General features: G+C 39.1%; 1 protein-coding gene across 1 annotated transcript; it reads left to right on the forward strand.

Annotated features, from left to right (window-relative positions):
- Positions 1-2,633: 2,633 nt before the first annotated feature.
- LOC120803868 (6-phosphofructo-2-kinase/fructose-2,6-bisphosphatase 2-like) lies at positions 2,634-15,789 on the forward strand. The gene is made up of 17 exons (XM_040152848.1): positions 2,634-2,767; positions 4,079-4,243; positions 5,226-5,351; positions 5,882-5,978; positions 6,218-6,284; positions 6,379-6,453; positions 6,560-6,616; positions 6,723-6,847; positions 7,562-7,769; positions 8,776-8,922; positions 9,011-9,115; positions 9,277-9,406; positions 11,463-11,525; positions 11,609-11,673; positions 13,179-13,379; positions 14,391-14,453; positions 14,546-15,789. Exons 2-16 carry the CDS (start codon positions 4,153-4,155, stop codon positions 14,430-14,432), a joined length of 1,599 nt encoding a protein of 532 aa, XP_040008782.1. The 5' UTR covers positions 2,634-2,767; positions 4,079-4,152; the 3' UTR covers positions 14,433-14,453; positions 14,546-15,789.
- Positions 15,790-17,517: the final 1,728 nt, after the last annotated feature.

The following is a 17,517-nucleotide window of genomic DNA, read 5'->3' on the forward strand; positions in this document are numbered from 1 at the left end:
CGATGGTAATATTAACTGCTAAGTTGATATTACAAACAAATCATAAGCATCAGAGTAGACCCTCTATTCTTACTGTGTAATCTCTAAAAGCATGGCCTTCTTACATATAAAAATTTACAAAGATCCTTGCCAGTGAACTTTCAGTACTCCTTTAAATGGGTCTTGCAAATGATCTGAAACTTCAATCTGTGTGAGGCATTCAGGGTATGTACTGTATGTAAGCATTTATAACTGTGACAAATGGTGGAAAGTCCTCTCAGTTTTTCATATCATTTGAGAGCCGGATCCCTTTATTTGCCCACAAACTGAACTTCAAGAGAGCGTGACCTGATCAGGGAACTTCAGACAGCATGTTTACCAGTACTTCCTGAGTTTCAAAGGGCTACAAAATGGACAAACGATGACCAGACGCTGCAACTCCAGAGGCAGACGATATGGATGTGCTCTTCAGCCACCATGTGAGACGAGGCAGTGTCCTCTGGTTAGGTGGTTTTTAGCATCTACAGAACTGTCTGACACATAGTTGGTGCCAGTTGTCATGAATATCTTTCGGGAAAGAATTGGGTCATTGTTTAAGCTTGATGGACAGAAACGCGCTGAGAATCATAAGCCCATTCTGACTCCAATACCCACGCTACAGTGGCCATCTCTCTCCGGCTACACATCCACTCTTGGCCTCTGTCCTCTCAGAGATCCATCTTGGAAAATGAGCAAAAACGATGTAGTTCCAGATTATCTTGTACTGACAAACATTGTTTTACAAAATAAGCACATATCTTACAGACAAAGGGTTGTTTAATGTTATGGTGTATTAGTTAGACACTGTGAGGCTAGTTTCTTTCAAGAGAATAAAGAATTGTGACTGCAATGAGTTATGTGGCACATTTTCTGTATGAACTCAACTGTAGAATTAAAGGGGAATGCCACTCAATTTTGGAATGCATGTATGTTTTTCCTTGGACATATGTTTAAACAAATTACCTCAATTCTATTAATTGTTCTTGGATCTGGAGCAGAAAATTAGTGTCCAGAAAAACCATCTCTTTGTGATCCCAAAGCCACTTCTGTTTCTTTTTTGTTCTTTCTTTTTTTCTGTGCACAGTTGTTTTTATTGTTTTATATCTTAAAATAAAGCAAGGGTCAGCAAAACACTTCCATTTGGTTCACCTTAGTATGTGGTCATACATTACAGTATTTATCTTGCTGAGAGATGAACACTTCCCTCCCTCCATCTTCTCGTGTTACTGGGGATGGTAAGAAAGGTCACCTCATTGAGTGGTGACCAAAAGATGTAGATGCAGTTTACAGCAAAAGGAGATTTGTATCAAACATCGAGAGTGAACGCAAATGAGAGTCTTATTCAGTTGTTATTATGGGATACGGTCGTGCTTCCTAAGTGTAAAGGCCAGATACCTGTCTTATTCCTCAGCCTTATGCCCAGCACATAGTAAAGACCTAAACAACCATGAAGGAAACAATCTTCTGTAATAATCTCTCTCCAGGCAAACCTTTAAAGTAATAGTATCACTGATTTTTCGAGTAACATATAATTAAACGTGGTATAAATAGGTGATTACTGATCACGCCAATAACAATCAAAGATGCACATGTCCTTATTCAGTTATTTGCACATAGGCGAGAATTTATGTATGAGGTTTAGGGGGCCCACTGAAAGAGCATACGCACAAAGCCCAAATTTTCTCGCTACGCCTCTGTATAATTGACAATGAAGGGCATAACGAGAACAGGGGAAATAAGGAAAGTTATATTTACATTTTAGGCATTGGAACAGACGGTGACCATCCCGTCCCACAATGCCCTGTAAAGGGATAACTCTCCCTCTATGCCTGACGATATTTCAAAACACCGACACCAGCGCCGTGCGGCCTACACGACATCGAACGCGTTGCCCTTAGCGGCGTTCTCCCTCAGTGAAGGAGGACGGGGTCACGAGCAACGGGGCCGCGTCACCGCCACTGCACACAGCGCCCCCCACAGGCCTCGCGGCGAAAGGGCAACAAATAATCGTGACCAGAAGCGTCCGATCCAAAACGCCTTCAAAATAAAAGCGTATAATTGCTTTCAAGGTGCAACGCGATCAAATCGATCAGAGTCAAGGTAAAGGATCTTGTTTTTTTTTTTTTTTTCGGATAACGAATTAAAATGAGTTATAGTGTCCGAGTCTATCAAAATTTAATCTTTTTTAATGTAAGTGAACATTTGCAGCGTCATAAGACATAAAGCCGGTTTAATCATTTCCTCAGCTACACAGAAACTGACCAGTGCTTTAAGCGCTGAATTGATCAGTCGATCAACTGATTAGTTAGTTGATGGAGTATTTTATTTTTGCTTAAATCGTGCTGAGGATGACTGAGCGGGCACAGGCCCGTGGGCCCAAGGCGCCACTGGGTCCCTTGAGCAGGCCTTGTATTTGAGGTGAATTAAACGACAGCAGAGAGAGACGCAAAACGACCACAAACACACACACATGAAGAATTACACGGAGACGCAAAACCGCTACAAAGAGACACAAAATATTGTATTTTGGAAAAACACAACCAGCAGTTGTAGTTGGCCTTTTTCTGCTAGCTTGACCGTGGTGAACTTCGGCGACACCGGGGGGGCGGAGCTAAAACAACCGAAGAAGAGGACGAAGAAGAAGAAGGAGAAGAAGTAGGAGGCGTCTCCGGCGGCGATGAAAGCCAACTGATGGCAGCGTTGTGACAAAGGGGAAACCGAGTATCACCCTGCACCTGCTGTCTGTTTGGTAAGTTGATTCCACGGGATTTTCAAACCGGCTTTGATTCAAAGTTTTTTTTTCTTTTCTTCTTTTTAAACGACATTTGCTCCCCAAAAAACAGAAGTGATGAACTTTGCAGGCCAAGAGTTTCCCTCTATAGTGTCCGTGCACCAGCCACTGCTCAGCTGTATGTGACAGGATGACATTACCTCACAATGTCGGCGGAAATTCATAATGTCAGAAATGTCTAACTGATACCTGGAGTTTACCGCTTTGACCTCATTCTGCTTAACTAGCTTCGGGATTTATGGCTTGTACCCTGTTAACAAAGCATCACTCATTATTCCTCTATGGGTCAGGGGGGCGTCTTTGGAAAACTTTAATTGGTTTACAGTCATATTCTGTTATTAATCAACAACTAATCTCGATTGACCAATAACTAATTATCAAACAACTCAGACAGACTCCCACAAGCCACCAGTGAAGTCTATTGTCTATTGTCTATCGATTAAAAAAAAAGAAAACTAAAAACAAAAAGTATTCATCTTCGCTTGTATGAAACTGAGTGGAGCTGAAGCGATTAGCAGGTTAATCGTTTAGTCGATCGACAGAAAAATAATCACCAACTATTTTCAGATTTGAATAATCATTTCAGTCATTTTTCAAACAAAAATGCGAAAACAATCCGATGGTTACAGTTTCTCAAATGTGAAATTTTGCTGCTTTTCTTTGTCTAAAATTAGAGTAAATTGAATCTTTTTAGGTTTTGGACTGTTGGTTGAACTAAACAAGACATTTGACCATGTCAACTTGGGTTTGGGAAATTGAAACTGCCATTTTTCTTCCTTTTTTCTTTTTTTTTTTTTTTTTTTAAATTTTATGGACCAAACTATTGATCAGTTAATCAAGAAAATAATGAACAGATTAATGGATAATGTAACTACTTGTTACAAACGGACTAAAGCAAGCCCATCTTCGCTTCTGCGAAGCTGTCACCAGCCAGCGTTATGATATTAATCTGCTAGATCATCATAACTGGAAAATTATGAAATGGTATTTCCCTGCAGATCAAGTAATTGAATTATTGACTAATAATAAGAACTCATAAGTTCGTGGTGAGCTTATAAAATATTCTGTTCTTTCATCTCCTGTGGTATTTGACTCCAACAGTTTCCTCCAAGGATTTCCATTTCGCTGGATGTATTCAGCCTCTTAATGTATTATCATCTTACACTGGATCTGACCATGAGTTGGCATCTGACTGTATGCGCACTGTTCTGATCTGCTGTACCACTGAGCAGTTTTCAATATGATACAGCAATGTCCTGTCCTCAACAGAGAGATGCTGACCTCTTCTTACCAGTGACCAAAGCTTGCCGTGACAGGACAGCAGGACGCAGATCAGGCCCAACATGGCTGCCAGGCCGCAGAAACCTGCAGCTGCTTCAGACGGCTCAGTGGAGGCTAAAAGGACGGACTTCAGGGCCAATGAAAAGAAGTGCTGTAAGTGGTTTGTTTTTCCTCTGTGTGCCCTGAAGGTGAAATGTTGACTCATCTGAGGCATGAGCCTGTTCTGTATTAATGATTGAACTCTGTGCAACTTAACTGTTGCATTATGCTATGATGCAGTAACATTGTGATATAATGGTTCTTTTAATGACATTTCCTACTGTGTTAGCCATCAGTAAAGAAAGATAAGGTTTCAGCTAGCAATGATTGATAAATGTCAACTTTGATGCACCTTCCGCCATTATTAGGTTACATTCATTGTTTGGGTATGTTTGCACAGGCAGGTACTACCACAACACACCTTTTGAAGGAGAGTAATACTGTAACTTGCAAGGTCAACATTCTGAGTCAGCAAGTAGAAATTTCACTTAGCTCAACTAAACTCGGGAAATCTTTTTAATCAGAAATGTGGGATGGAAATGATTCTACCAAAATATATCTAGAACACTAAACTACCTCTGCCTGCTGGGTCACGGATGTGCAGACATCTGTTCCTAGAATCTCGAGTCAAGCCCAGTCTCGCCAGGTCTTTGTTTTGACAGATTTGTTTTCCTTGAGCTAAGGATGGTCCTTTGCGTACACTGAAAGAAAAAGGAGAAAAAAAAAATAGTTAGAATATTTTCCATTACATGCTTCAGCCAGCAAGCTTCCAGTGGATTACTAAATTTGGTTGGCAAGCAGCAGGACTTTGAGAAACATTATCCAGAAGTCTAAAGATGACAAGCGTGTGACAGAAATGTTAAACTGAGCATTAACCAGGTGGTAGACGAACACTGCAGGGGTGACACTTGGTTAATTCACAACCCTTTAACTCGTGATGCATATTTGACGTTTTTATTACAAATAGGACCTTTTTACAGTCCAGTTGAAAGTTAAAGTGATGGTAAATGTTAAACACAGCATGCGTAATAACTAAAATCTCTGCTTTTGTGTGTGTGTGTGTGTGTGTGTGTGCGTGCATGTGCGCAATCATCAGCTTGGGCCTCCTACATGACCAATTCTCCGACTGTGATAGTGATGATTGGTTTGCCAGCTAGGGGGAAAACCTACATGGCCAAGAAGCTGACACGGTACCTCAACTGGATTGGAGTGCCAACTAAGGGTTAGTACAGAAGCAACACGTGTTTGAGTTTTATGCATATTATAACATTTGTTCTGTCCACAGGAAACAAAACCAATAGAAAACAGGTTAAGATTGAACTCATTGCCTCTGTGAGCCCTGTGAAATATCAGAGTGCTTGTAATAAGGAAGCACTTTGTTATTTTTAGAAGGGATAGGCAATTTTTATTCAGTGCAAAAATGTATCTGTAGATAAAATAGGGTGGTTCCATGATACACTTTTCCTGTAGGGAAACTGTAATGGCACTCAGAGATATCACTTCAGTGAAAGTCTTGTGCTTAAGGCAATGCTGTGTTAATTTGTTTTTATATTTATGTTAGTGCCCCCTGTTACATGTATCTGTTTGTGGTTGTCCGCTTATGTTGTCATTTATATGGAATGGAGGAGAACTGGTTTGGCAGACACAGCTGAGATGATGGTCACCACCTTGAAAGAGCACATACAGTACATTCTTCCTTTTCACTGTCTTTGCATGTCTTTTTTCTGACCCTCTCCCTGGGTTCTCTTGCAGTATTTAACCTTGGAGTTTATAGGAGAGAAGCTGTGAAGTCATACAAGTCCTATGACTTTTTCAGACATGACAACAAAGAAGCAATGAAAATTAGAAAGTGAGTAAAAGAGTTCCTCTTTATGTTAATCTCCTTTGGTGTAACAGACTGATTCCTCTTCCATTACTAAAAACCCGGTTGCTCTTCACTTAGGCTAGTCATGCATGCATTCTTGTAACTGCATGTTCTTTCTTTAACGGATCTGGCCTCAAATATTTCGGCATATTATGTGCTGAAGATACAATCACATATCCAACTACTTTGATGTCCTGGTTAGCTGTCTAATTGTGTTTCCGCAGACAGTGTGCTCTGGTGGCACTGGAGGATGTCAAGGCTTATCTAATTGAGGAGGGAGGCCAGATTGCTGTAAGGACACAAAAAAAACTGAACATTGTTTTTAAATTTTCTGTTAATAGATATAAAGTGTAATTTGGCCTGATTATCTCACATTATCTGCCAGGTTTTTGATGCCACCAACACCACCAGAGAGAGGAGGGAACTCATCCTTAATTTTGCAAAAGACAATGCATACAAGGTCAGAATTACATTGATGATTTATTCACTTTAGCTCAATCATTGTGCACATAGTTTATTTTTTTTACACTGTTAACTAATTTCTCATTAATAATGTCTTTTGTCAGGTGTTTTTTGTAGAATCAATATGTGACGATCCAGATGTCATCGCTGCAAACATTCTGGTAAATGATGCATTTATGCTTATGTGTTTAGTTCTGAGCACGCTTTTGTGTTGTAATCTGTTAAATAGTCACAGTGAGTTATCGCTACAAATGTCTCTTTCACAAGGATGTGAAGGTGTCCAGCCCAGATTACCCCGAGAGGAACAGAGAACGTGTCATGGAGGATTTTCTGAAGAGAATAGAATGTTATAAAGTGACCTACCAACCTTTAGATCCGGACGAGCACGACAAGTAAGAAGTTCTTTTGTTAGGGACATTACTTTGCATTTCTTTGTGTATTTTTATGTCTTGACATTGACTAATACTTTTCACCACTGATCCAATCTAAGCAAAAGTCATTTAGACCCAACTGTGTTCTTGTGTAGGCAAGAACATGTACTTGCAGAAATCGTCCATCAGGTGGACTCAGGAGCTCATTTTTAATAAAGATGATCTTTGACTACTGTTTGCTGACTTTTGATTTGTGGAGCTGATATACAGTAAATCCAAAAGTAGTAGTGAATAGGCTTCTTGTCAGAAATTTAAGTCATGTGTTTTCCGGAAAACAAAGAGGTTTAATTGTTTTAAACTCCTGCCAGCTGACTCAGCTGTAGCCGGTCTGTTTGATTTCTTTATCAGTTAACTGATAATATCTGCAGATACAAATACACATCTTACAGGTATTAAAATAAATAAAGTAACCCAACTGAGACTAGATACCTACTCAACTTTTGATCTTTGATGTAGAGAGGAGAAATAGTTGTTGATCCTCTTGCACTTTGTCACTGTTAACGAGCTGCTGACACAGAAAGCTCTGAAGCAAGTGATAGATGAAATATCAGGATATTTAGACTACACCAAAAGTACAAGATATACCGTCCTTGCCCTTTGCACTTTTAAATGTTTTCAGTTATGTATGTTTGGTTGACTCACTTTCAAATGTGCTCTTTTCGCTCTGACCCACAGGAACCTGTCCTTCATCCAGGTCATAAATGTTGGCCGTCGTTTCTTGGTCAACAGGGTGCAGGACTACATCCAGAGTAAAATAGTCTACTACCTCATGAACATCCACGTACACTCCCACTCCATCTACCTCTGTCGGCACGGAGAGAGCCATCACAATAAGGAGGGACGCATCGGGGGAGACTCTGAACTCTCAGAGAGAGGGAAACAGGTGCTTTAACATATCCTCTCACTATTATATTTCTAAACATTATAAAGATAGCAGCAACATCTCTAGGAATCGTTTGACATTTTGGGAAATACACTTATTTGAGAGTTAGATAAGAGAATACCACTTTCATATTTGTCTTTTAAATATGCAGCGACATCCATCAGCTTAGCTTACTATAAAGACTGGAAGCAGGGGGAAACAGCTGGTGTGGCCCTGTAAAAAGACAAACAAAATCCACTTACCAGCACCTCTAAAACTCACTAATGAACAGTTGTCTAAAAACAACATAGTGAAAAAGAGAAAAAAAAAAAAGCTTTGCACGCACACACGTGTTTCCAACTCCCAGATGAAGATGTGATCAGAGAAAATAAACTACTGGTTAAAAAAGTGCTGAGTGAAAGGAGTAGCTCATGTCAGTATCAGTAAAAGATCCTTGATTATGTTTTCATAGGTTAAATGCGTAGTCTCTACCACAAACATCTTTGGTTTATTTTGTCCAATGGTCGCTTGGCAACCTCTTAGAGACAAATATCGCTGGTACATAACCATTCATAAAACCACAATGTGGGGATTTTTCATTTTATTTTATTTTTTTAATTTTATTTTTTTGTTTACACAAAAGAGATATATAATTCTTCTTGATCTTTAGATGTGCTGGTGGGTTGATTTTGTTTTTATGATTTTTTTTTTTTTTTTTTCCTTTTCCTTTGCACTATCCGTTTGCCACAATGTTGTACTAGTCCTTTTAATATGATGTACAGTACAACTCAGCAAGCTTTGACAAATTCAAATTATTTTGCCAAGCCATAAAATATACAACAAAGTTCAGGTAACACATTGCAGATGCACATTTTTCAGCATAAATCAATAAATTCCTGCAGCTACAAATCATTATTAGGGCCATTATGGGAGGAATTAGTTCATTTCGTTCACTGTGTAACTTCTCTTCTGTGGTTGGGTGTCAGCTCTTCAGCATAAAAGTCTCTTACTCTGTGCCCTTTATCAGTTTGCAGGAGCTCTGAAGGGTTTTGTTGAAGAGCACCATCTGTCAGACCTGAAAGTTTGGACCAGCCAGCTGAGGCGCACCATTCAGACGGCAGAGGAACTGGGAGTTCCCTACGAGCAGTGGAAGATCCTTAATGAAATAGATGCTGTATGTCCTCTTTAATGCCACAGCGTTGACAGACACATAGTGAGGGCCTGTCGTAAGTTTTGAATGTTTTTATTTCTTTGTGTTTCAGGGAGTCTGTGAAGAGATGTCCTATAAAATGATTGAGGAAACGTACCCAGAGGAGTTTGCCATGAGGGACCAGGACAAGTATCACTACCGCTACCCTGGAGGAGAGGTAAAAGCTCCTCCTTTACTTTACTAAAATGATGTAGAATGATGGTGAGTTTAGGATCTGTTAGGTTCTTGGTAGTTACATTTTGTCATGATAAACTGGTTGCCCCCTGAATGTTGATGATTCGATGATTCACACTTGATATGTACCTTTCCTCTCTCTAGTCCTACCAGGACTTGGTTCAGCGGCTGGAGCCAGTTATCATGGAGCTGGAGCGACAGGGCAACGTTCTGGTCATCTGTCATCAGGCGGTCATGCGCTGCTTGCTTGCCTATTTCCTGGATAAGAGCGCAGGTTACGTGCATGAACAGAAAAGTGATACATGTTTAGAGACATGTTGACCTTATACTGTTGATCCCTCTACCAACAACTGTTTTTATAATTTATCTAAAGCTTATATGATTATTTCACTCATGTGATACTACTTCTTTTACAGTGATTGTACAATAGCAAAATAGCTTCATGAAGTAATTCAAGGCCATATTGTTCCCCTGAGTGCTGAAAAACAGTGAGACAGAAAAGCATCTTCCTTTATGAAACAAAGATAACTCAACATAAAATGTCCAACTCCAGTTAGCAGATCTGCAGTAAAAGACTATTGGCAAAGTGCAGCTTTTAGTGGGTGAGTTTCCAGAGCAATTAATTGATGCCAAAACAAGAATAAGGGCTCTATTTTTTGTTGTTGTGGACACTGACAAATGTAGCCCTACAATATTTAGACATTTTTGTGACCTTGAAATATGTTTTTCCATCTCATTTGCTACTACTATGCTCTTGGCATAGAGCAGGAGCTGCATTTAAATGAGGGGAAGTGTTCATATTTTGTAAGAATTTATTAACAATTACATTAATTAGTGCACACTTACAAGCACAGCATGACTGCACAAAGTTTATCCTCTGTGGACATTTTAATTAACTCGTGCACAAGCAGCACCAGACTGTTACAAAATAATCGCACAAAATTTGGTCCTTCTGTAAAAATACAACTGGTTGGTTTAATCTTGTGTTTTACCGGTGTCAACGGACCTTGTTCTGTAACTCCATAAATCCTTAACATTTTATAACAGGATTAGTCATAGGCTTAGGTTAGTAACTTTTTAGCTGGATGTTGTATCTGCCCACCAGGTCTAAAGCTCCAGGCCACTGCAAAGACCCATTCAAAATAGATCCTCTCAGAAATTAGATCTCTAATTACAGTTGCAGTTGACCTGTGTGTAGTTACAATGAACTAGATGAACATAATGTAACAGAACAGAATAATGGCTAAAAATGGCTAGAAAACTGCTGTCTGGCGTCTATTTTCATTGGCACCACAAGGGGGCGCTGAAGTCACAATTTTTCAAATTCAGCACGGTGCTCTTAATTATCCATGCTATGTGACTGATTAAAACATCAAATGCCAAAAGTACTTTACATTATAATAACCTGTAGGATGCTCCAAAAGAGTGCTGCAGTAATGTTGACTCTTCAGATTCTGCAGATGTGGATGACAGATTTATTTATTTATTTGTTTGTTTTGGACACTTTTATTTATTCATGTTATCCTAACTAAAAAAAAACAAACAGTGTTGCTAGTATAAACAACAGCAACAACAAAGGAAAAAAAAACACAAAAAAATTTGATTCAATTAGACAGTTGCTGACTCCCCATGTTGAGAGTAACATATGGTCCATTCATATATTTTAATGACAGAACAATCCTGTCATATTGCAGCTGACCCTATATATCATAAATATGTAGGTATGGGAGTGCAATGCAAAGATTCATATGATATAAAAAAATAATTAAAAAAAACTAAAACAATATCCAATAGCAAAAACAAATAAAATGAAAACAACAGTGAAAACAACATGTTAAATTTTGACTTGATTTTAAAACTGATAGTGGTCATGGGCTTTAGGACACCATTCTACATATGAAAAAATTGTGCTAACGTTTGAATACGCAAAATAAAACATGTATAAATGCGTGCACCTGAGTAACAACTGGCTGGTCGGTGTGGAAAAAAAAAAAAGTCAAATCCATAATTAGGCCTTGGGCAGATGGAGGGTTTTGTCAGTCAGCAGAGGAAGTGGTCACTGTTGCAGCATCTGTGTAAAGGCAAAACCACAGCTAAGCCAACCAGTGTGGGCACAGCTCTGCCTGGCATTTTATCCCACTGCATCCCCCTATGGGACATGTAGCACTGCAGACTTGACACAGTAACATGTACTGTACCTTTTTATAAAGCACAGCATAACCTTCACAGCTGTCCATACTGCCACCCCAAACTTGAGAAAAGTTCTCCTATTTAGGATATAACCACAGCACAAAAAGTCTCACAGGTCATTTATGTTTTTGTTGGCGCAGATGACCTGCCCTACTTGAAGTGTCCCCTGCACACTGTCCTAAAACTCACCCCTGTGGCTTATGGTAAGTCACTACACTGTTCATAGGATAACTGAGCCTTTACTGACGCATTTGTGACGAATTTGTCTCCTGTCTTTCTCTTCTAGGTTGTAAAGTGGACATGTTTGACCTGAAGGTTGAGGCTGTCAACACTCACAGGGACAGACCATTAGTAGGCTTATTTTTTCATATTTTGTGTCATACACAAGCCAGTCCGCCCAGTTCACTGCAGTGCATGTGTTCAGTGCATGAAGCTTGAAGAATCAGTTTAATCCCTACGGTCAGGGCTATATTTAAGAATTCAAACCAAAATTACACACTGTTGTTTCAGCTTTGAGGAGCATGATACCCTGTCTGTTGTAAAACTTCCCAGGCCCAGATGCCACAGCTAAAATCCTGTGTATGCCCAGACGGGAAACATGCATCCTCATTCTTTTCAACAGATGCTATATATAAGTACATGTTTACACTTTTCCCCTGTTTCCAGTCCAGTCTGTGGTAAATTGAGCTAAACTAAGCTAAAGTAAGCTAAGCTAAGTGACTGGTGGATCTAGCTCCATATTTAACAGATGAGAGTGTTAATAATCTTCTCTTATAACTCTCATTAGGAAAGCAAATATGCGTAGTTCCCTAAATGTTGAACTATTCCTTTAATTACCTGTCGGCACATTAATAATTCTGTTTGCTCCATCTGTCAAAGAAAAGAACAGCAAAGAGGGGCACGATTTCACTGATTGCGTGTTGTACTGTCAAAGCCCTTTAACAACGCGAGGACAGCTGTCAGTATATGCAACCATTCAGTGCGTCTCTGGCTTTTTATAGCGCTTGTATAATCATGAATTCATCACATGTACCTGTAAACAATCATCAGCAGTGATACTCCAAACATCATCATGCATCAGCAAGGTAACCAGATTTAATTTATAGCGCTCGTATTGAAAAGAACTTCTGCTTCACGCACGAGGATAAAATGAAATATAAACAGGGAAAAGAAATGATGCCTCCAATGTAGATGAAAAGAATAATAAACTTTAGCACGCAAAAGGAATGTTTACAAATTGACGTTTATAAATAAATAAAATAAATAAACAAAAATTATTTCACACAGTCGGTGAAACTGGCTGATAACCTAAATGTACAGTGTTTTCTTATTAAAATCCATCTCCACCGTGTCATATCGCCCTCGGATTTCTCTACAATAACGTGTGCCTGATCTGATGTACGCATGAGGTGTACACATTACCAGTGCACAATACCAGTTTATGTGTGGGGAAATGACATGCACATCGTATATCCATCTGGACCCAAGACTTCTGTACGCACAGGGGACTTTACCCAGGAACTGAAGTTCAGTGCCTTTTTTTTCTTGATTTCCTAATCAGCCAGCTCCATGTCTGTTCCCTGGTTGTATAGTTTGTCCTAGACAGAGTGGGTGTTAACACATAAACACATTTGCTGAGAAACCCCTCGTTAAATGGGGTGAGAGAGATCCCGTCTGGTGACACCAACAGAACAGTCACTTCTATATTTAGGGCTGTTTCTCTTTCTTTGCCTTCTCACAGTCGCTTACACAGGACACGACGATTTCAGACTAAGGAGAGATTCAATTGGCACAACATACGTAGAAAGTGCTCGTGTTCATCAGTCCACCTTGTCTGTCTGTTCCTCACCAACCAGAATAAAGTCCGAACAGATACTGTGTCGCCAGCTTTCCTCAGAAGGAACAGCTTCACGCCGCTGTCAAGCCAAGACCAGATTAAACGACCTCGTCTTTACAGCATGGGCAACCCTCCACAGGCCCGCATGTCCCAGGCCCCCATGTTACCCAGCATGCAGTTCTCTGAGGCGTCGGAGGGGTCAGAGATGCTACAAAGTGAGGTAAGTGTTTAATTTAACGATATGTAACAGAGGTTTAAAGATATTATGAATGGAGGAAAACATAAATGGGATTAAGAAGAAATGTTCTGACAGTTGTGGCAGTAAAAGAAAGGAGCCACTGACCAAATTAAAATTCAAATGCATATTAATTTAGTTAACAAAATATGGTATATTTATGTTGAGCCCAGATACCAATAAAAGACAGCAAATTGATGACTGAAAATACATCCGATGACATCCACAAACATTTCTGCCAGTTAATAATTCAAATGTAGTAAAAAGAAATATACAATTTTAACAAAAAAGCAAAGCACTATTAAATTTTTTTTTTTTTTTTAACAACTTATTTTACTCTTTTACTTATCTTTCAGTACCTTAGTTTTCCTATTTGTTGAGTCTTGCCACACATTTAATCATTAATGTATTCCCTATTTTGCCCAAGCAACAGTTCCCGTTTTCTTTATGCTGTATGAGAATGGGGGGAGATGTCCATTTATTGTATGTCCGTACGTCTGTTCGTTTGCAACATCGGTAGTTAACCAGCTGTATTATCAACTGATGTAATCAGTTTTATTTTTGATTCATCCGATTCCCTTTTTCTGCCCTTTGTCAGTTTCGGGGCTCCACATATTCAGACGTGTTATTGCAGGGATCAGAGCTCACATACAAAAACCCAGTGATGTTCGGTTTTCCATGTATGTGGATGTTTACAACAAACGACAGGGCCCTTTACAAACACCTTGGATGTGAAGAGATAGATCTTGTAGTATTTTCCATGTTTTTTTGCCTGATTTGTTGCCCACAAAGTGACCTTTTGTTACATTTCTTACTTCCAAAAAAAATTGGCAACAGGCAGAAAGGGAGTATTTTACTTTGGCTGGTGATGTCAGATTTTAATATTTGCTCAAAGTTCAACTTCGGCCAGTCAAAACAAACGGCTCATTCCTTCTTTGGTCTGGTGTTTTCATTAGCGCGTTTTAACTTTTTCTGCCTTTCCTTTTCATCCTGCAGGACTCTCTGAACGGTTTCAGTGCAGCAGACACAGACGACTGAGTTAAAGAAGCACAAAAAGAGGTATTTTCAGCCCTTTCCTCTTATCTGTCATCGGGAACATCTGTACTCTCCACCGGAAATATCTCACACCTTCGCTGTATCGTTTATCCCAGGCTTTTCTCCACTTGGATGTATCACCAGTTCTGAGGACCAGCAGTAAAAGTTGCAACCGGCTTCAGCCATTACATATTTAAGCCCTGTATTACCTACCATGTCTGTATAACCCTATATGTGTTGTCTGTTCACTTTTTGTTGGATAGGGAGGTAATGTCTGTGTCAGTGTGAGCGTGCACATGCATAAATGAACTCAGCGTTTTTGCACCACGGTTTTCAAAACTGAGCTGTGATCCACCTCAGATATATAAGGTAAACATTTGTAGTAAGTAGCGTCTGTGAAAACTCATCCATTAGTTCGTACAGTGGTACACTGGTCACATTATGCTGTATCAGATCTAGAAATTTTTGACTGTGAATGCTATACCTCAGTACAAAGCTACTGCCTTCAGTTTTAGTGTAAGAGAGTGCCTCTTTAGAAGGAAGCTATATACAGCCTTAATCTGTCCTCACATTCTTTCTTAAAATGACTTATTTTAACATTCCCAGCTAATATGCTTCCTTTCTGTGTCTATCTGAAAAGATGTAGTAGTAATTTTATTTTTAGATGTCATTTAAGCATATTAAATATGAATGTAATTTTGGCATGGGCAGACACAAGCTATAAGAAGTAATGAAATATTTCCTGTAGCCCTATTAATAGTGCAGCAGCTACAGTGTCTCTGTGCTTTTCCTCTGTGACAATTATTCCATTATTCTCTTAAATGATGCCTATTTGTATATGTTGCCTTCTACCAAATAACAGCTTGAATATATTCAGCCTCCCACGGTGATAATATAAAGCTGATCACATTTGAACGCCACAAAATTGATGCTTATTTCAAACACAAAGAGATGAAGCGCTGAACGACACTGGATATTTTGCTGAGCTTTTATGCTATTGAGTTTCTTCGTAAGGAAAAGCAAATCGGTTTTGTACCTCTGATACAATAAAGATACTGTATGTTAAGTGCTGCCTTGATAGTATCCATATGGATGACATCCATTCAGATAACTTTTAGTCCTGATAATAAAATAAATCATTTGGAAAAGTGCGCTTATTTACAGGACTACAAGACTGTGACATTAGTAATCAAGAGTATTTCCAACATTTTAGCGTATACTGTACACAATATGCAAAATTATGTTATGTTAATATGTAAGGATTGGCAATAGATTTGGATGCCTCAAAAACAGCTTTAATGTTAATGCACACTGTTATGTAAGTGTTTCATTAAATGAAGTTCATTTTCTGCTATTTTAACATGGAGTTTTTTGTCCAGGTGTGTGTGTGTGTGTGTGTGTGTGTGTGTGTGTGTGTGTGTGTGTGTGTGTGTGTGTGTTTGTGTGTGTGTGTTCCTTCCTGTCTGCTAAACCTCATGTCCTTAAAGAGCCAGACTCACTCACATCACAGGGACCCAGTGACTTCTCAGTGTCTGACACACATCTTCCACAACATAATCTAGACTTGGGAGTGACTCGTTTTTGGTAAGAATACTATACAGTGCATCCGGGTGAATTAAATTGTCAAGGGTACAAATGATGAAACTCAGCGCAACGTTTCAGTCCACTCTGTTTGTATGATAAGATGCTCTCAGATATTCTAACTGATCTAACACTGACGTAGTTTTATTTTTTTCAATTTTTCTTTTTTTTAAATAACCAACATTATCACTGAGTCACTCATGTAAAGCATGTAAAGTTCTGATTTAAACGTTATGATTTTTCTACATTCACTGAATGTTTAAAATTATGTAACTTGCTTTAAATGAAGCAATTAGTAATTGTAGTAATTTACTTCCAAAGGCTGCTGAATGAGTCATCTGGGAGATTGAGGAGGAGAGGGTCAAACAATCTGTTTTATTTCAGAGAATTTAATCTTCAAGTTACTTTGACGCCTGAAATGATCCTTGAATGAGTGGATTCAGATAAAAAGCCCTGATTATGTTCCATGCAGATTAAAAATGCTAAACAAAAAATAGGCTACAGATACTTAAAAGGAAAGGATGGGTACACTAATATATTAGTCATTCTGAGCTTTAGTAGTAAAAATACACAGAAATGGACACACATTTATGTAATTGTATGCTTTAGTTAACTATGCTTTAACCGGATTACACTTACATCTAACGGTCTAAGTGCATCAAGGTGCCCATCAGGCCATGAAGGTTTGGGTCACAGCGAGGTCTGTAGCTGACATAAAGTTTTAATATCGTCAGGCAGGAACGCTTCTTCATTAGTGTGAGGAGTCAAAACATCCCCACCGCTGTGTGTGTGTCAGGGGCAGAGGGACTGTAATGTGGTGATATTGCCTTCTTACCTGCCTTAACACACGGAGAAACTGAATCAACGCTGGGCAGAAGTGAAAATAACATTTGTTTACAAGCTGTGCAACTTTTAGGTAGTTTTTACTTGAATATTACGCTCATACTACACTTCCTTTTAGATTATGGAAATACTCTGTTAGATCCTTTTTTTTTTTTTTGATATTTTTGACAGACACATACCCGTCATATAGCTGCGTCACCTATTCTGTACAGTGGCATGAGAAAGTTTGGGCAGCCCTGTTCAAAATTCCTTTTGCTGTGAACAGTTAAGCGAATAAAAGAGATTGATCTCCTAAAGGGGTAAATTTGAGATGACACATTTCTTTAATATTTTAAGCGGGAATACTTTTCCATCTTTTACAGTTTCAAAATGACTAACCAAAGGGAATGGGCCAAAAACAGAGCACCCTCCATGTTCAGTACTTAGTATCACCCCCCTCAGCAAGTGTAAAAGCTTGTAAATGCTTTTTGTAACCAGCTAAGAGTCTTTCGTTTCTTGTTTAAAGACTTTTTGCCCATTCTTCCTTGCAATAGGCTTCTACTTCTGTGAGATTTTCGGGCAGTTGCACATGCACTGCTCTTTTTAGGTCTACCCACAGATTTTTGATGTTTACGTCACGGGACTGTGAGGGCCATGGCAAAACCTTCGGCTTGCACCTCTTGAG

This window comes from Xiphias gladius, chromosome 18 (genome assembly GCF_016859285.1).
Source record: "Xiphias gladius isolate SHS-SW01 ecotype Sanya breed wild chromosome 18, ASM1685928v1, whole genome shotgun sequence".
NCBI classification, from domain to species: Eukaryota; Metazoa; Chordata; class Actinopteri; order Istiophoriformes; family Xiphiidae; genus Xiphias; species Xiphias gladius.